This window comes from Musca vetustissima, unplaced genomic scaffold (assembly GCF_032173495.1).
Source record: "Musca vetustissima isolate MV318-11 ecotype Yass unplaced genomic scaffold, APGP_CSIRO_Mvet_v1 utg14942, whole genome shotgun sequence".
Lineage (NCBI taxonomy): Eukaryota > Metazoa > Arthropoda > Insecta > Diptera > Muscidae > Musca > Musca vetustissima.
In genome coordinates, this window is record NW_026882070.1 from 77,464 (window position 1) to 103,078 (window position 25,615).

At 35.7% G+C, this 25,615-nt stretch overlaps 2 protein-coding genes across 2 annotated transcripts in view; both read left to right on the forward strand.

Annotated features, from left to right (window-relative positions):
• LOC133328229 (transcription factor Dp) overlaps positions 1–20,073 on the forward strand; it is a 73,196-nt gene extending 53,123 nt beyond the window's left edge. The window contains exons 5-13 of the mRNA XM_061536776.1: positions 9,807–9,940; positions 17,479–17,539; positions 17,628–17,791; positions 17,895–17,980; positions 18,060–18,384; positions 18,468–18,703; positions 18,777–18,859; positions 18,927–19,010; positions 19,799–20,073. Coding sequence (XP_061392760.1) covers positions 9,807–9,940; positions 17,479–17,539; positions 17,628–17,791; positions 17,895–17,980; positions 18,060–18,384; positions 18,468–18,703; positions 18,777–18,859; positions 18,927–19,010; positions 19,799–20,073 — 1,448 coding nt within the window. The remainder of the gene's footprint in view (positions 1–9,806; positions 9,941–17,478; positions 17,540–17,627; positions 17,792–17,894; positions 17,981–18,059; positions 18,385–18,467; positions 18,704–18,776; positions 18,860–18,926; positions 19,011–19,798) is intronic.
• A 132-nt stretch (positions 20,074–20,205) lies between these two features.
• Positions 20,206–20,718, forward strand: LOC133328230 (uncharacterized). The gene has a single exon (XM_061536777.1). The coding sequence runs from the start codon at positions 20,206–20,208 to the stop codon at positions 20,716–20,718; it is 513 nt and encodes a 170-aa protein (XP_061392761.1).
• The last annotated feature ends 4,897 nt before the right edge of the window (positions 20,719–25,615 follow it).

Below are 25,615 nucleotides of genomic sequence, written 5' to 3' on the forward strand. Positions count from 1 at the left end.
CCCTAGGTGTAATTCTTCGTGTAGAGTATTCTGTGTTTAAAGGCAAATAATAATGACTATGTTTTTAACCATGCTTTGCCATGCCTGCCTGCCTGCCAGCTTGCTATCTTTGCTTACTCTATATATGCATGCACACACATCCCCCTTTAGCTCTATTTGTTGTGTGTGAGTGTGTGTTTGAATGGATGTTTGGTTGGTTGGATGGATTTTGATTGTGTATTGTTTTGTTGTTTTTGGTTGACGTTTTTCATTCTCCTTTACTTTTTCTCTGGTTGTTTTCTTTTGAAACATCAAAGTGTGTGGTGACACTCAGTTTAGGTCTTTCTTTTCTCACTGATGACGATGACGGTGATGTTACACTTTAACCAAGACTCTCCCATACTCTCCCTCTCGTAATATTTGATTGTTCAGTGTTACTGCCACTGTTGTTTTTGTTGCCGATGCATTATTGCCTATATTTTTCTTAAAGCCACCATATTTTTACACCAACAAACACAAAATAATAACCCACAAAAATAACTATGTGTTTTCTTGTTTTCGTTTCTTTCATTGTTGATTGTAAGTCTCTTTTGGGTTTTGGAGTTAGTGAAGATCGGGATCGGTGTTGAGAGTTTCTCTCTCACTATTTTTAATTTTGGCTCTGTTCACAAAAGGCTGACATAACAACTAAGATTTTTTATTATTCGTGAATACATTTACGCTTAAATTATAACATATATTATTTATGAAAATAACTGGACAACAATGTCCATGTGTATGTCATGGGTAATCTTTTGGGTGGTTTGTATTTTTTTTTTCGTTCAGTGCGTTACATTTCTTGCCTGAACGTGTTTGAGACACTGTTTTTTTGTTTCTGTTGTTGTTATTGCGCTGTTTTGTGTTGTACTTGCATACAATTATTCTACCGTTGTTGTGTGTGGGGTATATCGACAGAGAGGACTTGCAATTTGGTTTTATTTCTATATTGCAAATAATTTAAATGAGAAATAATATATCTTTAAGTTGCTGTACATGACAGGGAGGAGGGAACATGGTGTGGAACAAGTAGCAGATTTGAAAATTTGATAATTGCAATACTACGGATCTCACAGCCAATCTTTGTCTCCATGTGAATGGCGCCTCCAAATATCCTATTCTCAGGACTATGTCACTTCTTTTCTAAGTGGTCTGGTCAGTCAGTATCCCGACTGTATTCGAACGAAGCCTTGTTGATACCTGGGCGCCTCAATAAGTTTTTCTTATTCGAGTCCTTACCATGGTTAAAGGCTATAACATGTCTGACTTCAAATCGCTTTAAAAAATCAATCTTCCTTCCTCTCCCTCTTCTTAATGTCGAAGTCTACTGTCCCTTAATCTCGAAGTCTACAAGAACGAGATCCCAGCCAACGTCCACAAACAATGACGATTAAACCACATCAATTTCGACCATGTCAATACAAGTGTAGTAAGGCATATGGACCTTCTGCTCGACCTTATTGAGGAAACTGGGAACAAGTCTAGTTTAGGGCCCCCTCCCGGATCGTTTTGAAATTTTTACCACATGCAGTCCTTGGGGCCCTGATTACAGCAGTATACTTTATTTCTTGCGGAAATCGGTATTTCCGGAGAATATGGGTTGGGACCCTTGGCAATATTGGTATCATTTAAAAGCATTTTGAAGCCCTGATTACAAAAATATAATATTCATATCAAATATGTTCATACTTCCTTAGATATAGGTCCTATGGACAGATGGCAACACCGGCTGCGCGACAGAATCCCCTTTTAATTAGAATAGTGTTTGTGGGTAGCCGGCCTTCGGCCAGGGATTTAAGATTTTTTCCTATGGACAGATGCCAACACCTAAACTAGACTTAAGCCGAAACTGGCTCCTTCCGCCGTAGTCAGACAAGTATTCCGACTCGTCTTTGAGTATTCCGAGTATTCTGAGTATTTTTGATTCGAGGATAAAAAAGTTTCGAGACTTCTAAGGCAGCAGGTCGTTGAAGATGAGGCTGGTCTTCAACGGTCAGCTGCTTTAGAAGACTCTTGGCTGATGAAACTACCAGACGCGCCAATACCAAAGAGATCTCTGACAAAAATATTTACCGGAGACCTGTTAAATTTGTGTAACCGGTTTATCGAACGGGACAAGGACTCTATTACTGCCAAAGGATCCCTTCTGATTAAGAGGAATCTCAAATTCATTTGGAAGTTCTCTCGGAACTATATGAATGGCATTGAAAGAATTCATATGTCGCAAGTGAAGTTAACCGTAGTAGCCTTCCTCCAATGGAGGAGAAAACTATGAGTACAATGGAGGAGAAAACTGAGTACACCACTAGCCCGATAATGACTGAGACTTCTGTTTACTCAGCAGCACCCTCCAAGGGATATCTGAGTGTTGAGAAATCCCTGACAACTTCCTCCACTGCGAAGTCGGCTTTTAAAAACCCACAAAGATCCCAACTCCATCCCTACGGCGTGCAGCGAAGTTTCGAGACTTCTGAGGCGGCTGGCCGTTGAAGTAAATCCTGGTGCTGATGACCTCTATATTTTGTATTCCCTCTATATTTTTGAATTGCTTACTTATTTGCATCAGCGTATGAACTACAATTCCAATCTGCATGATGATGGAAATACCCTCTTTTTCGTTTTCTGGACCTTCAAATCGAGATCTTTTCTGTGGCCTATCCATTAATTATGGACTTCTTTGAAATTATTCTTAAAAATATCCCTTTCGATCCGTTTTGAAAGCAAGAGAGTATCAAGAGATGTTTTACACTACTACCACATTCGTTGAATTTCTCTCGCCTCCCTGATAGCGGAACTAAAACGATCGACAAAAAATCGTATACTTTGATGGGGTTGGTGGGAAATGAATTGTTCAATTCTCTTTTTTCTAAAAATATTTTGACAGTCGCTTTTATTTTTTCGCTTGTTTTTTTTTTTTCTACAACTTGTGTGTGAATAGTTTTGATAGCGGTGAACATTATTTGGGTGGCAAAGAGTAGCGTGTGCGTGTACAAACCGAAAAAATACACCAAAAACAATGTCTTTTGGCCAAGGTAGAAATACAACTTTTAATTTTCGTTAAAGGTGGATTATATATTTCTGTCTTTCTTTGGGTTGATTTTCTGTTTTGTTTCGTTTTCATTCTTCTTGTCTTGTTCAATTTCGATGATTTGTGTGTGGCTGGTGTAATATAAGAGCTTGTTCTAAAAAACGTAAAGAAATTACAAAATAATATATATGAGAAAAAAGGCGCACATATAAACGAAAAAACGTGTGTTGTACTATTAGAATGATAACAGTTTTGTTTTTATTTTTCTTTCTTTTCCGACACTTGTTTTTTTTACTAACCGAAAATAATGTCTTCTTCTTTTATGGCATGGTCTCCTCAAACACACCATGCCATGCGATGTTGTTGATGCTGTTGATTTTAACGCAAACAAAAAATAAAAATTGGAAAGGTATCCAATTTGTTGTTGCAAATGATTTGTATTTGTTGCTGAATGAACCAACAGTAAGATTGATTTTATTTTATTTTTTTTGTTAATTTTTATTGCGGTTCTCGTTAAGAAGATTAAATAAATGAAATTATGGGAGACAACATTTAATAATTGCCATGTTGATTCAAGTTAAACAGGTCCATTGTGTTCGAAGTTACACCGTAAAATTTTATTACAAATGAAGGGTTGTTGTTGCTGTTTTTGATGTATTGCTAAAATTGGAATAGAAAAAAAAACACTCATTGTTTTCCTACAGATAAGAATTGAAACATATGTATGTAAGTGGAATACTACATATTTGAATTGCAGATTACACATTTTCAAGGTATTACATACATATAGAAGTTCAAGTGTTTATATATATACAAAGAACCGCCTCGATTCTAATAACAGGAGCCGCGAGGAGCACCCCGCAACAGCTTTGAACGCAATGCTGAACTTAAGCCCGCTGGGACTCAGCATTAAGTGTCAGGTCGCACGTAGTGCCCTAAGGCTGCATGAACAAAATCTTTGGCGAAGTTGTACCTTTGGGTTGTATCTTGAACAAACCAGGTATGACATTGGACGCGTAAAACTAAGCGATCAGTCCTGAGATTTGACGATGTAGATGTCGTTATTCCTAGTAGAGACGACTAGAACCGGAGTAACACTCCTCTGGACGGTCTGACTTTTTATACAGACGGATCCAAGATCGAAGAAGTTACGGGTGCAGGCGTCTACTGTGAAAGGCTAGGCCTTGAGCTTACCTACAAGCTGGATAGCAACTGTAGTGTTTTCGAAGCTGAAATCAGCGGAATTGATAAAAAGTATGGATGCACAAAGATCGCTACATCAAATCTGAGGCTGTTCTCAAGTGTAGAACAGTTTGGAAGAACTTACTTACAGCTATCGGCTGTGTTGGGTGATATCATGGGTAATGAAAGAGCAGACGAATTAGCTAGACGAGAATCTTAATCCACAGATCTAGAAATTGATGACTTAATTAAATCACCCATATGTCATCTTTATCAGAGCTTTGAGGCGTTCTTCGACGACAGAGCCTATGAACTTTGGCACAACAAACCTAGGTGCAATGGCCGACACCGTCAACTAAAAGGACACACTCACTGTTGAACCTTAGCAAAGCTTAAATAAGAGTAATGACAGGAATCATTACTGGACATTGCAATATCAGGGCCTTTACCAGTAAATGGGACCATAATGTTACTGATTACTGTAGACTCTGCGTTGACGAGGAGGAGACGGAGACAATTGAACATCTCCTGTGTCGCCGCCCAGTCCTGGCCTACGGCACAGACTAGTGGGGTTCATTTTCCACAGAGTCTTAGTTTCTTCTCAAGAACGGAAGCTGCTCTAATCTACAGCATCATTAGAAACCTAAAGTGGTTGGGAAAGTGCAACCATGGCACGTAATATATTTTCTGTCCGATCTCCCCCCATAGATCTCTTTTTCTTTTCTTTTCACAATGGACCTGACGGTTTCAAAGTAGTAGCATCTGTTGGCCAAGACTGTCCTTGTCCGAATTTCAAAACTGATGGTATTAGTATCATTTGTGGCGTCACCAAGGTATATAAAATCTTTGACTACCTCGAAGCTATGATTCTCAAGTTCCACAGTTGGTCTCCACAGTATTCTCCCTTTTGTATGGAATTTACTTCAGACCACTGTGGATATTAAAAAATAGGCTGGAGCTTTAGGGAAATATTGGCCTAGTAGCATTTTCCCTTTATATGGAATTAGGATCAGGCCTTACTTCCTTAGCTGACTTGTGACAGAACATTTGTCCCATAAGCCGAGTTTAGAAAAAATTTACAGGCGATTCGGTCTTGTGCGTGGCTCTTCTAATATGAAAGACGACGTTCGAAATGTTGTCTTCCACTTGATCTTGCCATCTAATTCGTGGTCTTCCCCTTCTGCGTGAACTATCAGCTGGTTCGCTTTTATATGCCTTTTAAGCTGGGTTATCTTCATACATTCTCACAACATGGCCTAGCCAACGTAATCGCTGCAGCTCGATACGCCTCTGACTATGTCAATGTCCGAGAATAGATGGTACAACTCATGGTTCATTCGACAGTGATATTCACCGTCAATACAGATCGGGCCATATATCTTTCGGAGAATTTTTATCTCAAACATTTCAAGAGCTACCTCATCTGCTTGCGCAAGTACCCATTCTTCAGATATATATTACAGCAAGGCGTCTTGAAGAGTGTGAGTTTAGTCTGGTGGGAGGCGGCCTTGTTCCTAAACTGCTTACTTAGGTCGTAATAGCGTCTATCTATCCTTCTCCGAATTTCAAAAACCGATGTCATTAGTTTTATTTATGGCAGTACGAAGGTATATAAAATCGTTGACTACCTCAAAGCTGTAGTTCTCAAGTTGCACAGTTGGTCCGAGTCTACTGTACGTCTTGCGCGTTGATACCATCAGCTTGGTCTTCTCGCCATTTCCTGCCAGACCCAATTTGGCAGACTCCTTCTCAATTTGTTGAAAAGTGGAATGTGTCGATGAGTTTTTCGTGGGTCTTTTCCAGAATTTGGTGTAGAGTGAAAATCTGGCCAATATCACATCTTTGATATGTCACATATGCGAAGTTTAAACAAATATTGGAATGGGTTGCGTATTAGCAATTCCCGGACATGGTGGCGTATGATCAATCAGCTTTAAATTTAATTTGGATGTTCATTATTTGAATTGTCTTGGATACATGAAAATTGGTTATTTTTATAATGACGATGTTGGTTGATCTTCCCAAAAGAGTTTTATATTCAGCCTGAACGAATTGTGAGGTGCGCATTCAGAATATCTAAAATCGGTCGGAACCCTTATATGGGGAAAATGTCAAAGCATAGACCCTGGAGGGTTTTATTCTTTAAGAAATAGAATACGAATTACGAATAGTAAAATTGCAGGTTGGAAAATTCGGTTAAGACCTTCAACTTACCTAAAGGACCGGAAACTATATATGAGGTATTTTTCAAAAACATGGTCCTTTATTAAATATATAGTCACTATTTCAAAGGCCAGTTGCATTAGAAGTATCGAAGCTTCGCTACATGCCGTTGAGATAGAGATGGGATCTTTATCCTTGCTAGCGGTTGCATCCGTTCTCATCATCATGGAAAATTATGACCACAGCCATAGCGTGACCTTAGAAGTGGAAATTTGGGGGTGCCATTTTAGCTTCGTCAGTCCTGGGATCATAGGCCCTCGCTCATTTCCTCCGAGACTCTCCAGGCCAGGACCTGCTAATTGTCCGCGATTGTTTATTTAAATTTTTCGGTTCACTTTAAGGGTTGCCCGCATATGACGATGCTCCCAATATTCGGTATTCCGAAGCTTTTGGACACGATGTAATTTGGTAGTTCACGTTCACGCTGTGTCGAAAATCTTCCTTCTAAATAGTATCAATATTGGTTCACTTTTTAGACTAGACCTCATATATCGTTACCTCCCAAATATCGGTATTTTGAGTAAATTTTACAACCAAATATGCATATTTTTGTAAAAGGCAATATAAATCGAAATAGACCCATGCATGTCCGTCTATATATTTTTGTGTCGCATTTATGATCCCATTTGAATCAAATTTGGCATAGTTAACTTATTTGACCCAAGGACGAACCCTATTGATATTGGGGAAAATCGGTTCAGATTTAGATATAGTTGCCATATATAGTTTCGTCCGATTTTATGTAAATGGTGCGACAAACTCCCAATTTTTGTCCGATTGAGACACAATTTTGCACAGAATACTGAATTAGGTCTAGATAGAATCGGTTCAGATTTAGATATAGCTCCCATATATATTTTCGTGCGATTTTATGTAAATGGTGTACCAAACTCCCAATATTTGTCCGATTGAGACACAATTTTGCACAGAGTACTGAATTAGGTCCTGATCAATGTATGCGAAGTTTTGTTGGAATCGGTTCAGATATAGATATAACTTCCATATATAGTTTCGTCAGATTTTATGTAAATGGAGCACTTAAGAGTCAAATTTAGTCCCATTGGCACAACATTTTGCACAGCGTACTGAATTAGTTCCAAATTTATGCACGCGAATTTTATATAGTTTGCTCCTTATATAGTTTCCTGTGATTTTATGTAAATGGTGCACCATACTATCAATGTTTGTCCGATTGAGACAAAATTTTGCACAGAGTACTGAATTAGGTCTAGATTGATGCATATCAAGTTTTGTATTGGATTTTGTGTCGATATAAATTTTCGATAGCGCACTGTGTTGCAGCTCAAATACGTCCATTTTTATATAGATCTTTAACATATTTTGCTCGATAATTGACATTCAATTTTTCATAAATTTCAGATTGGTATGTGTATGGGTTGTTTTAATATAGTTCAAATAGATATGTTCTTCAGGCAGTTAATTTCGTCTGATTCCATTTCAATGGTCCTCCAAAGATGTCTATGTCTATTATATCTAAAGGATAGTGTACATATGAGCATCTCTTGTATGTACCGAAAGTGGTGAAGGTTATCATATAGTCGGCCCTGTCCGACTTTTGATCTTTCATTATTGGTTTCAAACTAGCATTCTCTAAGAAACGTGAAATCTCAAAATAATCTTTGCTCAACTCTAATTGAGTGGATTGGTGTACTGCTGGGAAGCAGAAGCACCAATTCAAACGTTAAAGAGACTTCCGGAAGGAAAACAGCGGCCCTGAAGCAGTGGCACATGTCAGAGAGCAGAGAGTACTATCTCCCCTAATGTGGCTTCTGGTGATAAATAAAGCCTGAAATTTTGTCGAAATAGTACGAATTAAGTGTCCTTGTCATAAACACTAGTAAAATAGAGTCTCTACTTAAGAAAACGTTGATAGACTCCAGGACCGGTGTCTTCTATCTTGAACATTTTTGTGTATTACCTATACAGTCTTATAAGCACTAGGTCTGTTAAATGATTTGTCCATCGATTTATATTAACATCCTTTGTCATATCCTGACCGAATATCTTTTCCGCATCTCTTCAGTAGAGTAATAATGTCCTCCATTTGGCTAAAAAGGTTTGGTTTTTTTACTATTTCATTATTTGCTGATATTTCTTTCTATAATCTCCATGTGGTGGGGCTGCATAGCTAGACGATGGCAAATGAGTGAATGAGTTATACGATAGTTAATTTTCTACGTTAATTTGTTGTTATACTTCTCTATATACATATGTACAAGAACAATATTTCGTTGAGCTACGACGAACAACGGAAGTTTAAAACACTAACAAAAGCGGGAGAGACATTTGTTCATTTCTTTTTGGTTGGATTTTCAAATACATTTTGTGTGTTTTCTACATTTTCATCATCACATATTTGTACTTCATAACTTGTTGTTGTCTTCACACAGTTGTTGTCGTCGTCTTGCATGTGGGTTTCACGTCATATGATGATAGACGGGAACGACGACGGTGACGTGTGGTGGATATATAGATGGATGAAGTGAATATTGTTGTTTTTCTTTTCTTTAAAGGGGGATACATGCAAGTGTGCTTAAGAGTGGTTTGCTGTTTTTGTAATTCGATTTTAAAGTAATAACAATTTTAGACTTCAAAAAGGGAGAATAATTGACATTAACTTATTCTTCTTGTTTCTCTTATAGAGTGTCTTTCCATTTCGTCCATTATCAACATTTCTCGCGTTTGTTGTTTTGTTGTTATTTAGCCGGTTAGCAGTTTTGCCTCTTTGATGTGTGTTTGGCATGTAACTGCTTTACCAAATGACATTTTAGCCATACTCACTGTTTCACATTGTTACCGCTCTTTAACTTACACGCGCTCTCTCTCTGACACTCTGTATTTTATTGTTGATAAATTTAACGGCAGAGTTCTTTTTGTTGTTATTGTATGTGGCACGTTGTTGTGATTACATTGCCTTGTGTCAAATCAGTCAGTCAGCTGAGAGTAGAGTTGAACAAAAAAAAAGCTTGGTAAGAGTGTCGTGTGGGCATTTTTATTTCATTCATCCTTGATTAGGGGTTTCTCTCCACTTACCACTCTCTCCCCTGTCTTCTTTACACACTTTGGCAAATTGTTGTTATTGCTGTAAATAAACATTCTTGATTTGTCTTGTCCTTTAAAACACTAACAAGTATGTGAGTTAACTTTACACAGTCACACACTCTACCTACATACACATATATAAAAAAATTCCTCTTCTCTGTGAGCTTGTTGTTTTTAAACTATCTTATTTTTTTATTTGTGATTAATGTTACTTGTTAATATTTAATGGGTATCAGTATTTCCTTTTTTGTTACATTTCTTTTATTCACTTCTGTTTTTATTTTCTTTTTTCTAGGGAAAATTCACAAAGTCCTCAAACAAGTCGAAATAAAACAAGAACCTCACGAAGGCTCATCATCGGCAGCAACAGCAGCAAACACAGTATTTGCCACCAATGTTGGCGGCAACATGGGCACATTTACACAAATGGTAAGTAAAAATATTTGTGGAATTTATACAAAAATCAACAGCAACTAAAGTATGTATGCAATATTTAGGTTAGGAATAAAAATTGAGAAAGGGATAATTAATAAACTCGTTGGACTGGAAATTTTTGATGAGATCTCTAAGAATATCACATATTTTGTATATTTATAGGATCCGTTTTATATGTATGTAAGAAGTCCATGTGTCCATCTTCGATTTTTTTAAAAAATATAAATCTAAACGGAATTCAATCGACGAAAGAAATGTTATAGATTGGATTCCTATTTTCGACCACACACAGATTTAGGATATAAGGAAGATCTTGACCGAATGCATTTATCCTAGTTCATACGAGAGCTATATACGTACAGAATAACGTGTTAACATTTTGAACGGATTGAATTAATAGTTTTCGAGTTATCGTGCCTGCCTTTTGTAAAAACACTATTTTGAAAAAAAATGTGTTTAATGTTTGAGAATCACTTCTACCGTCGATTGATGCTGACATAATAAATTGTCATAAAGAGTTGTTGAGATTTTCATTTAAAATTTTAAGTGCACATTCTTAAATTTGTGTAGATTCGAATTAAATCAAAAACAAAAATTAAATTTTTTGAAAGCCACTTAAATAATTGTATATTTTTGTGGAATAACTTCTAAGCGTTCGCTATAGAAAAAATATCCTTCATTCTAGAAAGAAGGCTAATTATGGTTAAGGTGAGGTTATATTAGTCGCTCAATCAGAGACCTACAGTTTATTGGGATCATCGTAAAAAACGCTATAAACACAGAAAGGTACAAAAGAAACCAATAAGGAAAGTATTGAAGTCGGGCTGGGCCGACTATTTGATACCTTTCACCACTTTGGGTATATTTTACATATGTATCCTAACAGACGTCGCCTTTTCGAAGGAACATTGACATGAAATTGAACGAATTTAAATATGTGATCTTTATATAAGTAAACCGACTAACATCTATCCCAACACATGCCATTCTGCAACCTATTCTAAATTTTGTAAATAGATTTAAAGCAAACCTTACACACGCTAATTGGAATGCTTCACTGGTAAAAATGTGCCCAATAAACATGATTAAATAGGTCGAAATTATATGAAAGCTATCCTATATCTAAATCTGAACCGATTTCAAGGAAATTTGATTTCAAGGAAATCTACACTACATTGTAAATTTGTGTAGATTCGAATTAAATCGAAAAACAAAAATTAAATTTTTTGAAAGCCACTTACTTAAATAATTGTTTATTTTTGTGGAATAACTTCTAAGCGTTCGCTATAGAAAAAAGATCCTTCATTCTAGAAAGAAGGCTAATTATGGTTAAGGTGAGGTTATATTAGTCGCTCAATCAGAGACCTACAGTTTATTGGGATCATCGTAAAAAACGCTATAAACACAGAAAGGTACAAAAGAATCCAACAAGGAAGGTAGTGAAGTCGGGCTGGGCCGACTATTTAATACCCTTCACCACGCCTTTTCGAAGGAACATTGACATGAAATTGAACGAATTTAAATATGTGATTATTATGTAAGTAAACCAACTAACATCCATCCCAACACATGCCATTCTGCAACCTATTCTAAATTTTGTAAATATATTTAAAGCAAACCTTACACACGCTAATTGGAATGCTTCACTGGTAAACATGTAATATCAATCAGGCACCCATTGATTATTTGGTGCCCAATAAACATGATTAAATAGGTCGAAATTATATGAAAGCTATCCTATATCTAAATCTGAACCGATTTCAAGGAAATTTGCCAGAGATTAATTTATATTAATTTCAGTTCGTTGTGTTAATCGGCCTAGATATGGGTCTTTAGTGCACCGCTTACTTAAACCCCTACAATGGTAAACGCGTAAATAATTTCGGTGGCAGAAAAATTGTTAAAATTAAATTAAAAAAGAACATTTTGTAGTCATTTATACAAAATATTATTAAATAACACATTGCTGTGACCATCCTGTTGAAGTTTTTCCTATTTGGATTTATTTGACTATTTTGACCGCTGATATCTCATTGTTACGGAAGCTGCTGTTTTTAACACAATTGTTTTTGTTGGTTGCTGCTTCAGTTTTGTTTTGTTTACATTCCTGGGAATCCACAGCTTTTTCTGTTGCTGTCAGTATTTGGTATTGTAGAGCTGTTAACTTGCAATTGTTGACAATGGCACCCAAGAAGAAGGTGTATAAATGTCCTAAGTGTGCACTTACGGTAACAGGGAACAGTATTGGATGTACTTCCTGTGATGATTTTTATCACATAGCTTGTTTGAAAATCACGAAGGAGCAACATTCGTTTTTATATAAGAATAAAAATTTTTCTTACAAGTGCGCGAAATGCATTAATGCCAAAAATTTATCAACAACTTCTTTTAATGAGTCCCTCGTAGAGGAGGTAGTAGTTCCTGAAGGAGTTAAGTCGGCCGTTTTGCCTGATTTGCAATCGGAGCTAAGATTATGCTGCACGAAGTTTAATTCAACACTCGAAAAGCAGCAAGAAATGTTTAAAGTGCAAATTCAAAATCAGGTCAAGGAATTTGAGACAAAGATGTGGAAATTTATTGAAGCTTTTCGTGCTGAGTATACAGTTAAAATTGAAAAGCTTGAGGATGACCTTAGGAATTGCTATGATGTGGTTAAACATATGGATGCGAACAGAGTCAGTGAGATGCGGGAACTGCAGATTAAGTCCGATATTATGCAGAGAAGGCTTAACAGAGCTGATATTGTGATTAATGGTTTACCTAATGGATTGCGTGATTTGAGGCAACCAATTGTTAATATAGCAGCGAAATTGGGGGTTGAACTAAGTCCAGTTGACATTCAGCATTGTTGCTACTTTCTCAAAGGCAAATCTGTACTGGTGAAATTCAACTCAATATATGTGCGAGATCTAATTATGGCAAAATATCATCGATCGGATGCTTTGCGGCTTTGTGATGTTACTGCTAGTGATGTGAATAGTCGAGTTTTTCTTAATGATCACCTAAATGCTGCTTCATCAAGGCTTATCTTTATCTGCCGAAAACTGAAGAAGTGTAACAAAATTATTAGATTCAGGCTTATTAGTGCAGACCAGCCTAAAGTTGAAGTTGAATTTTCTGGGGGAGCGTCTGATCTTCTTGATATCGATCGTTGTTTGCAGCTTCTTGATGAATGTGGAGTAGTTTTATCTCCTAATAATGTTGTGGGTAGATAGTATTCAGGGTTTTATTTTAATAATTTTTCTGCTAAGATGTTATATTTATTTTCCAATGAGCAATTTGCCAACCATTGTTAATGATAACAGCTTTTTGTCTTCACAATTACGCAATTACAAGGAAAATTTAAATGTTGGGCATTTCAACTGCCAAAGTTTCTGTGTTAATCACACATCGTCAAAAATTAATGAAGTTAGAGATATTTTAGATGGAAGTTTTTTAGATGTTGTAGGGGTAAGTGAAACGTGGCTCAAACCATTTATATCGTTGAATGTGGCTGATATTCCTGGATATGTTTGCCATAGGAGTGATCGTCCCGAAGGTTGAGGTGGGGGTGTGGCAATATATTTAAGAAATGGAATTAAGCATAAAGTAGTTGAATGCAGTTGTTTGTATGGGGAAGTTGAGTATATTTTCGTTGAAATTATTACAGGTTGTTCTAAGATGTTATTAGGTGTTGTGTATTTACCCCATGGTGATTTCTTGAAGTTTGAGGAGTGTATTTCAGATTTAGTTGTTAGATATTCGACTGTGATAATAATGGGTGATTTTAACAATAATTTATTTGAATTAAGGAAATCTGTTACAGTTAGAAATAGCTGTAGTAATTTAAGTCTCTCAGTAGTCCACAATTCTTTGCCAACACATTATGATATTGCGCATGATTCGACATCGCTCATTGATTATTTTCTGTTATCGTGTCCTGATCTTGTACAGTTTTCTAGTCAATTTCAGTGTCCAGGTATTTCTCATCACTCGTTTATTTTTATGTCCCTAAGTGTCATTAATACGTTGCCGTCGCAATTTTATGAGTTCACTGATTATAGTGTCTTAGATCCAGAAACATTGCGCAACTCATTTTCGACGTTTGATTTCGCTGGTATGTATGCTTCTAATGATGTTGATTTCCAATTGTGTATTTTGTATAGCAGCTTTAATCAAGTTCTTAGTTTGTGTCCTGTGCGTAGATGTCGAAGTGTATTCCACCGTAAAGATGGCTGGTTTAATTCGCCAAATATAAAATATTGTCTATCATTGCGTGACTGTGCTTGGCGGGCCTACATAGATAATCCTTCACCTGAGAATTGGAGGACTTTCTGTAGGCATAGGAACAAAGCCAAGAAAGTCATACGTCAAGCTAAGACTGTAGCCCATAGTAATATGTTTAAAGGAAAATCTGGTAAAGATTTGTGGGCAGTATTAAATGGTTATGGTTTGGGGAAAACCAAGGAGGTTGTTGATGAAAATGTGGATGCTCTTAATAATATGTTTTCAAATGCACAAGTGTCATCCTCTGAAGGTTTTACTGGATTTTTGGACGGGAACTTTGGTTTTCGCTCAGTTTCTTATGAAGAGGTAGTTGATGCATTCTCAGGTATAAAGTCCAAGGCTGTGGGCTCAGATGGTTTTACTCTGAAATTTCTTCGTCTTGTTTTTCCGTACGTTGCTGTTCATGTCTTGCATTTAGTTAATACTATATTTGTGACATCGTCCTACCCGTCGTTGTGGAAAATTGGAAAAGTGATACCAATACGCAAAAATGGTGCGTCAGGTGGATTTATGCCTATTTCAATAATGCCTATATTATCAAAGATGCTAGAGCGCTTAATTAAGCTCCAAATAATGGAGTTGGTTTCTTCCAATAGATTGCTCCATGATTGTCAAATGGGTTTTCGTAGGAATCGTAGCACTACTTCGCTGTTGGCAGGGTTCTATTCGAACCGCAGTTAGTGATCGTGATTGTTGTGTTTTGTTGTGCCTTGATATTGAAAAAGCATTTGATCGTCTGGATCATAATTTACTTGTTAGGAAACTAAATTCTACATATGGTTTTTCGGGTAATGCTTGTAGGCTAATGTCTTCGTATTTATCTTCAAGATTTCAATATGTTTCGTCTAATGGATGTAGCTCTAGTTTATTACCAGTTTTGAGTGGTGTTCCTCAGGGGTCTGTATTAGGTCCGTTGTTGTTTATTCTATACACGAATGATCTTTTTAATATGCTTTCTTCGGCTAATTGTAAGCCTTATGTGTTTGCTGATGACATCCAAATATTGTTTAAAAGTAGTTATGAGTTTCCTGAAGTATTACAAGCAGTTATTGATCATTCGACTTCAGTATTGAATCAGTGGATGGGTATCAATAAATTATCTATTAGTTCAACTAAAACTAAAGCCATTAAATTTGGGACATGTTCAGCTATGCCTGTGTATGTTCGTATAAATAATGTTGATATTGAGTTTGTTGATCATGTTAAGTGTTTAGGTATTTGGCTTGACAAAGACCTGAATTTTGATATGCAAATTAATTCTGTCGTATCGAAAGTAAATTTTCTCTTAAGGAAGTTGTACAGCGTTGAGCTTTCTTTATCTTTGCAAATTAGGCGGCAATTGGCGCATGCATTAGTTATGCCAATTGTTTTATATTGTATTGAAGTTTACTCGGGAACATTGGTTGGGATTTTTAGGAAGGTTCATTTAGTCTTTAATCGTCTTATTCGTTTTGTTTATACACTAAAGGTTCGGGATCATGTGTCGTCATATGTTTCTGATTTTATTGGATGTTCATTTCAAGATTTCGTTGTCGGACGTTGTATTTTGCATTTTTATAAGGTAAATATATGCCGTGTTCCTATTTTCTTAATGGAACAATTTACTTTTTCAAAATCAACTAGGAACCCTCAGCTTATAGTTCCAAAACTAACATCCATTTTAGAGCGATCGTTTTATGTTCGAGTAGCTAGGAAATTTAATACGTTACCACTTCATTTAAGAAGCTTTCATCTCTCACCTAGTGCTTACCGACATAGGCTTTATGCCTTTTTACGTACTAATAATTCATGGTAAAAGTTTTTTAAAATTCCATTGTGATTGTGTAATTGTGATTCTGCCTTGTGCTTTTAATTGAGTAGACCCCATCCTATATAATTGAGTAGACCCCATCCTATATAATTACATTTTGTAAGATATCCTCTGTTTATTTATACCATAATTAATAATACTCCCTGTATCATTTATTTGAGTAGACCCAATCCTGTTTAATTATATTTATGTTTATATTTTTTCTATCTTTTAATTAATATTGTAAAATGAATTTTATTATTACAGATACTTGAGTTGATCCCATCCTTCTTGTGATAACAGTTGTATAAATTATTGTTAATTAATTTTATTGTAATGATAAGTGCCTCAATTTTTGTATTTTTTTTAATACTGTTTTAATAACCACGATAACATTATAGAGTAACTTTTTTATTATTTTTTATATATTAAGCTATTTCCGCTCGATCTTCGAGTAGAATCTTAGTTGCAGTCAAAATTTTTGTTTGGGTTTCTGTGAATAATTACTACTTTTACTAGTATTGCTTGTCAAGTTAGTGAAATGTACATGTATTATTCTTGGCCCGCAATTGTTATCGTGATTGTTAAGATTTTCTTGTTTTATTTTATAGTCGAGGATTTTCGCGTTATTGTTTATTATAAGTGTAATTATGAGATTTGTAGACTGGTAATTTCTTAAATGTGGTCTGCGGACTTTGAAATTATTGTGAATAAATAAATTAAAAATTAATTAATTAAAATCGGAGGAAAGTATATATAGGAGCTATATGTAAATGTGAACTGATTTCAAGAAAACTTGACACGAAAGGTCATAGTATCTACACTACATTGTACAAAATTGTGTGCCAGTCGGTCGAACACAGGGTCTTTAGTGCACAACTTACATTAAATCGGACGATTTACATTAAATCAAAACTTAACACACGTCATTCTAGACCTAATTTAGTACTCTATGCCAAATTTCGTGCATATCGAAGGATATATAAGGAACCATTTACATACAATCGGACGAATCTATATATGGGGGCTATATCTAAATCTGAACCGATTTTGACGAAACTTAGCACACATAATTCGGGACCTAATTCAGTACCTTATGCCAAATTTCGTGCAAATCGAATGATATATATGGACTTTGGTGCACCATTTACACAAAATCGGATGAAACTATATATGGGAGCTATATCTAAATCTGAACCGATTTTGACGAAACTTAGCACACATCTTTCGTGGAAATCGAAAGATATATAGAGACTTTGGTGCACCATTTACATAAAATCGGACGAAACTATATACGGGAGCTATATCTAAATCTCCCCGGATCCTCTTCCCTGTGTAAAAGTTCGTGGTGTTCAGATTATAATTGTTGTAGAGCGACTAGAAAAATTGACAAAGTCTTTGGTTCATTTTTATTCTACCATGTATAAAAAAAATTATAATTACAATAAATTAAATATTTTTCTTCTCCTATTTTTAGAACAACAGTCAACCTCAGTTTGTTAGAATACAAAATAGTTATAACATTCAAACGGCAGAAAGTAAGTACCGGATTCGTTCGTTGTAATCCCAAATTTTCAAATTTATGAATAATTCTTAATAACCTACGGATTGTTTTTTCATTTGTAGATACCACATACACAGTTATAACGCCACAAAGTAGTAGTGGTAGTACTCAAAATACCAGTGGAACGACGGCGGCGAATTCCAATAATATGCAAAGACAACAACAACACAATACAAATATCACAACAATAAAATATGAACCTCTGGAGGAATTTACGACGCATACGGTTAGTATTGAATGAAAAAAAAAGAAAAACTTGAAAATGCGAAAAATAATTTTATATTTTTTTTACTTCTTTATAATCTACACACACACATTTAAATATATAGACGGTGGTCAAAGAGGAGGAGCGCTACAAATATAAACCACAAATTTTAGCAAATAATGCAAAAGCAGCGGCTAATAAATCAAAAATGTAAGTTGTAACAAAATTAATTTTTCTTGGAATTTTGGATTTTGATTGTGTATTTTTTTTTTGTTGTTGTATAATTTAGGAACACAACAACAACCACCAGCCATCATCAAAATGCATCTGTAGTACAAAGAAAACGTAAGCCGGAAAAGGCCGGCAAGGGTTTGCGCCACTTCTCCCTGAAAGTCTGTGAAAAAGTCAAAGTGAAGGGCACCACCACCTACAACGAGGTAGCCGATGAACTGGTGGCCGAAGAAATTCAAAATAATTCCTTCGACAAGAACTGTGATCAAAAGAACATACGACGTCGTGTCTATGATGCTTTAAATGTGTTAATGGCACTGCAAATAATATCCAAAGATAAAAAGGAAATACGCTGGATTGGTTTGCCATCCAGTGCTGTGGAGGTAAATGACAATATCACACAAAAAGAAAGAAGTGGGCTGGAGTGATTTATAAATATATATTACTTCTTTGTCGTATTTTTTAGGAATGCTCACAATTGGAAAAAGAAAACGAGGAACGCCGCGAACGCATCAAACAAAAACATCAACAATTGCGCGAATTACTGCTGCAGCAGGTCTCGTTTAAGAGTCTCATTGAACGCAACAAAGAAGCTGAAAGACAGGGCATTATACCAACAGCAAATTCATCGATACAATTACCATTTATTATTGTAAATACGCATAAATCAACCAAAATTAATTGTAGTGTAACCAATGATAAGTAAGTTTTGATATAGATTTGATTTCTGGAGAAAGTTTTTTCATATAATTTGTTTGTGGAATTTATTTCCTAGGTCGGAGTATATATTTAAATTTGATGATAAATTTGAAATGCACGATGATGCTGAGGTTTTAAAACGCATGGGTTTACTGTTCGGTAGGTTTTTATCTTCAATTTATTATTGATTGCAAATTTACTAAAATATACCATCTTTTTATTTTAGGTTTGGATAAGGGCCACTGTTCGGATGAGGATATTGAACGAGCCAAGTCATTGGTGCCACCAAATTTCGAAAAATATATTGAAGGTATGTTTCGAGACGTTTCATTACAATATATTTTGGTATACCCTTCACCACACTGTGGTACAGGCCCAAGGACGAACCCTATCGAAATTGGTTCAGATTTAGATATAGCTCCCATATATATTTTCGTTCGATTCAATGTAAATGGTGCACCAAAGTCCCTATATATCTTTCGATTTGCACGAAATTTAGCATAGTGTACTAAATTAGGTCTAGAATGATGTGTGTTAAGTTTCGTGAAAATCGGTTCATATTTAGAAATAGCTCCCATATATATTTTGGTCCGATTTAGTGTAAATGGTGCACCAAAGTCCCTATATATCTTTCGATTTGCCCGAAATTTAGCATAGCGTACTGAATTAAGTTTAGAATGATGGGTGTTAAGTTTCCTGAAAATCGATTCAGATTTAGATATAGCATCCATATATATTTTCATCAGATTTAATGTAAACGGTGCACCAACGAACCTATATATCTTTCGTTTTGCCCGAAATTTAGCATAGCGTACTGAATTAAGTCTACAATGATGTGTGTTAAGTTTCCTGAAAATCGGTTCGGATTTAGATATAGCTCCCGTATATATTATCGTCCGATTTAATGTAAATGGTGCACCAAAGTCATGGCGCACTGAATAAGATCTAGAATGATGTGTGTCAAGTTTCCTGAAAACCGGTTCAGATTTAGATATAGCTTTCAAATATTTTTTCGTCCGATTTTATTTTAATGTTTTTCTTTTTTTAATTTAAAACAATTTATTAATTTTCCTCTCTCCCTCCCCGAATTTATTTCAGCCTACGGCAATGGTAAAGCCAATGATGATATTGCCTATGATTCGGATGAAGATATGACCAGCTATGAATATATTGACGCGACACAGGATAATTCACAGCATGGCTATACAACAACAACGGTGACAACGGTGACGGGTACACCGCAACATCATCACGGAACGATAGGAGGTAGTGGTGGCGGCGGTGGTGGCGTTGGCATCGGCGGCATTGGTGTGCTACGAACCTCAGATCTCGAAGATGATGAAGAATATGTGGAACACAGTGATATTGATTGAGGTGTACAAAGAGTTACGTTAAGTAACAACAAATCGATGATGATGAATATCATATTAAAAGAACAGCAGCAACAACAGGAAAATAAACATTTCAAAACAATACAACAGCCACAAAAACAACAACAAAACATTATGAGAACAGTTGAAAAGAAAAATCAGACTTGTTCATCAACAATAGCTAAACCTGTAACCAGCAATTCTTCATCTAGTTCCTCCATCACATCTTCCACCTCGGCAATTGAATGTTCAACCAACTCCTCCTCCTCTTCTTCGTCATTATCATCTCCCACCCAAAATAGTCGTCCTGTTAAAAATGAAATAAAATCGGAAACTAAAGATTTTAATGATAATTACAAGAAAGAGCAGCCAAAAAGTAACCAGCAATTACAAAGGCCCTCCTTCTCATCATCAGTAGCAGCAGCAACTGTGAATTATATTTCCCACCAAGAACCACAACAACAACAACAAAGAGAAGAGCAAGAACCAACAAATGTAAATTCAAATGATGCTCTATTAGGCCAGACAGCAGGAGGACAACATTATATCGCTGGTATTGCGGCTGCACCTTTGGATAATTCTGTTAGTAATTTATCAGATGATTCCTTTAGTTTCTGTTTTATTTCGGCTTTATTAGGTTTGCACTAAATCCCTATTTTTTACCAAAACAGAAAAACAACAAATAATGAAAAAGTCAGATTTTTTTTTAAAGGATGAAAGAGTTTACACATTTTGTAGGAATAGGTTAGAGGATTTGCTGCTGCCGGGTAGCAGTTTTTCCACTCGAAGACCTGTGGTCAATTGTGATCATCCTAAAAGATGTTGTAAAGAATGAAATATAGAAAAGAACAAAGGTGTATATTTCATTAATGGGGAAGGCAAGGATCGGAGAAGATGAAGCCACAAAAATCGGCAGGTAGATGAGGGAACATCTTAGCATTTCGGGTTTTTTAAAGGGTGGAAAAATAAACCACACTCATCAGAAATTTGTCAATGTAGGACCCATGTTTTGGCAGAGTTTTTCCCATATTATGATATGACATAGCCCCCATATAAAGGTCCCTCCCCCAATTTTCTGTATAAAGGTCCCACCAAATTTTCTGTCTTTAAATGATTTTTGAATATATCGCTGATCTCTAAAAAAAATTTTAAGGGTGTCAATATCATGCCTACAAAACAGTTGATTTCTTCTTATGCGAAACATGGGGCATAGATAGAGTAGATATTCGATCGTTTCCTTCCCTTCTTTTTCTTCATCTATGTGAGATCAGTATTTCACTTCCCATTTTGAAAAGGCACGCCGAGCTTATCCAGATTTCGGACCATCAGTGACCTATAGTGAAATATATCCTTCATATCTACAATCAAGACATACTGGTAAAATTGGCCTTAATTGGAAATAATACCCAAAATGACCCAAAATCACATTTCAATGCAATTTGGCATTCGGTGCGTGAGAAAGGTGAACAACATGTTTGTAGAAAATTAGCAATATAGGACTAAGTTTTGACATAGCCTCTATGTACTAGTAGTCCCACCTCATTTCACCCGAAGTGGTTTTTTCCGGTGTGGCCTTAATTTGGCATTTCAGGTGTTTAAAGGTCGAAAAACACTTTGGTAGGCATTTTTTTCGATATTGGTTTATATTTTGTCATAGCCCCCATATTAAAAAGGTCCCGTCCATTTTCGGGGTTTTAAGGTTATAGTCTTACAGAAGTGGCGGTAATTTAGCGTTCGCAGAAACTCAGCAATATTGCACCAGTATTCTGAAGGTTTTAGCACCTATTTCCTTAACGAAGTGGATTTCTTGGAGATACCATAACCCGGTATAAGGGTTCCGCTTAATTTCCTGTATTCCATAGTGCCTATATCATCAAGAATTTATAAAGACATAGTCCCCATATAAAGTTACCGATCGATTGAAGGAATTTTTAAGACATTGTACATAGGGGAGGACATAAAAAGTTCGGCGGCGATAAGCAAGATTAAAAAAAAAAGATCGAATATCTATGAAGACAAATGCCCCGTAGCAAGAGACAGCAATTGATACTCCTTAACCTTTAAAACTTTACTGGCTAAGTCCTAAGTGTCTATTGATGCTCTGTATCAAGGGACACCAATTGGTGCTCTCACTTCAATCTTTTTCTCCGAAATAGATCCAAACCAAAATACATTGCTTTGTCAAAAAAAATCTCTACTGGCTAAGTCCTTCTCTCTTTTCTATCATTTCTATTTTGAGGATGAACACAATGAACTAAAAGCCTTTGAGTGAAGAAAACCAGACCTAAAAACCTATAACCTAACCTATCATCCATCCAAAAAATATTTGCTGTCTTCAAACACAATTGCCATAATGTGGTTTTGATGGCCTTTAGAGAACTTTTATTGAAGAAATTCGGCTCTAATAGATCCCGTTCCCCACTACAGTAATTTCAAATCTGGGTCCCGATCTAAAAATCACAATTTATACCTTTCATAAAATTATAATGTGCATTTTGACCGTGTCTAAAGTTCTGAAAGTAACCAAAAATAATTTTTTCAATATTTATTTTTTTTTTAAATTCCAATACTTTCTCATATTTGTTGTTATGTTTGTATTATTATTTTTTTCAAATTTTTTAGTTTCAATTCTATTCAATATTCCAACCCCAAAATCTGTTTCTTTATTTTCCAAATATTTTTTTATTCGAATATGTCAAATTTGTTGCGCGCAAGGGGGCTTAATGGAAACAGCAACCATTTTTTTTTAATTTTAAATAATTTATATTTTTGATTTTCTCAAGAAAAACAAAACAAGACTTAAAACAAAAAGCAAAGCGAAAAAAGAAAAATAATTTTTATTTTTCTTAAGGCAATTCTTATATTTTTTTATTAATTTTAGTTTATTATTTTTTATAGGTTTTAATTTCTAATCTTTATATATATATACAATTATATATAAACATATTTAATAATATTCAGAAAAAAAACAAAAACCCATTTGAAACATATAAAATATGTTTGTATGCTAATTTTTTATTGTTCTATTTTCAATATACATATATTTTTTTTCTATTAAAAAACCTCCAGTTATATTACAAACTTGTAATTAATTATTTTTTTGTGTTTAATAATAAAATCTGTTTCTATTATAATTCTTTTTTTGTTTTGTTTTATATATAATAAAACAAATAATAATGTTGATAATAATAAAATTTATTATTAAAAAATCAACAACCAACAAAACAAAGCCTACCTTTTTGAAACAAAAAAACAACTAACACATATATATCCTTTCTCTTTTTAAAAACAAAAAACAAAATAAACATCAACTCAACAAACAAAAAATATCCATAAAAAAACATTTAAAGAATACAAAAAAATTATATATATAAAAAAAGAATGGGAAAAACAATATTTTTTAAGTCCTTAAAAAACAAATAATTATTATCATAAATGTAACTGATTGCAAATTAATTATTAATTAATTAACTTTTTTCCTAGTTGTAAGAGTCTTAATAACAACAAAGAAAAACAAATTATTAAAAATTTAGTTTAGTAAAACTCCATTACAAAACTCTGTAGCTGTAAACAAAAACACAAATAACAACAAAGAATGAATGAATAATTTTAGGTGGAAATCAAATTAATAGAAAAAAAATAATTATAAATAATAATGAAATTAAGCATACAAGGTATCGAGAAAAATGGTTAATCAATAACAAAACTTAAAAGTCGGTATATAAATACAATAAAGAAACAAATAAAATGAGAAAAAAATTAAAAGAAAATATGTTTTTAATTAAAGGAATTTTTGTATGTTGGCCGAGCCAAATCTTTAGCACCCTCCGCAAAATATCTAAAAACGAGCGGCACCCTTGATGGAACGTGGCATTGTAAATTTGTCTCTCAGGAAGTGCTATATTGAAAGCTAAAACAGCATCTCCATTCCTTGGTCATAACGATCGCAGAACGGTTGAGAATCATAAGAATGTTGTGAACGCTAGGTTGTCAAGCGATATCGTGCTCATCAGTGTTTTACGGTTTCCAGTCTACGGAGCCTTGTTGATACCTGGACGCCTCAACAAGTTTTTCAGGCTTAGTCGCCGAGTCCTTGGCATGGCATAGCCTCGTATCATGGACCTCGTATCCGACATCAAATCCTTATTCTTAGAATTTGAAATTTCCATTGAAGGTAGGCGCATCCCCACCGCCCATAATCCGAAAATCCTTAGGGTGGTCTTCGATAACCTCCTTTATTTCTCCTCACATTGTAACTACATCAACCAGAAGGTGAAAGCTAAGAATAAATAAATAAACGTTGTTAACGGCATATAAGGCCATAGGTCGTTCCATCCTTAATTATGCTGCCACAGTCTGGATTTTTTTCTTAGCGACACATAATGGAGATCTTTGCAAACAACTCAAAATAATGCATCACCAATTACACCTTAAGGTACATGTGCTAGGGTCACATTCACCAATTACCCCAAGGTTCTAGGGTCACATTCGATAGTTCATAAGTCGTCCGCACATGCCACAGCTATTTGCGATAAAATCAGGAGCAGAAACAAGGTTCTCAAGTCGCTAGCCGGCAGCTCTTGGTGATCTGACAAAGAAACCTTGTTAATGACATATACTTGCAAAAGGGCGGTTTGTGGTAAACTATACGGCGCCATTATTCCAATAGACCTCATGACTTACATGAGGAGACGAAGATCCTTCCTGTGCGTCAACACAACAAGATGTTGTCGATGCTTGGCCTGCTTGGGTGTTATAGGAGTAGCCATCCAAATCCTTAACACATGGATAGACACCCCCACCTAGGCATGTCAGGAAGGATATTCGTGATCTGGAAAGAGATGTCCAAAGGTACAAAAGGCAGCCTCTAGATCAACAGGCCTATGAAGCAGGATTGAATCGTATTCACACGTATGCAGTTGAGGAAGAAATTCGAGAATATCGTGTGAACACTATCCTCGGAGATCAGCCGCCTACGATAGCTGCAAAAGAGCAGCAGCTACCTCGACAAACCAGAGTCGTCTTGGGCACTGGGCAAGAATTGATGGAGAGGTCGATAATATCTGCCCGACATATGGTAATGGACCACATGCCACGCTACACCTATTCAACTGCCCAGCCAAACCCACTCACCTAACACCATCTTCTCTTTAGACTCAACCGATACAGGTCGCAACCTTCCTGAACTTGGAGTTAGAAGCAGCACCCGATTAAGGAGAATAAGAAGAAATACACAGCAGTACAAGCTGCTACAACAACCACCTTGAGGGGGGGCCAGGATGCTGTCAGTCATGCCACATAATATTGCTTATTGACTAGACAGTTCCTGCTGGCTTGCTCTCTGTCGTGTCATCCCAACCATAACGTAATTATGGCTGATACACCTCGCGACACATCCGTCCATAGCGGGCGCGATAAAATCCGTGCATCAACAGGTGGTCTCCGAAGCCATAAATGGCTACAGATACAACAAATTCCTACTACAATTTCGGACATTGATAAACTTCTTCCAGGGCAAACCCGTTCGATTTTGGCACAATTAAGA

Coding starts and splice junctions, on each gene's coding strand:
- LOC133328230 (XM_061536777.1), top strand. CDS start 20,206: ATGAGAACAGTTGAAAAGAAAAATCAGACTTGTTCATCAACAATAGCT.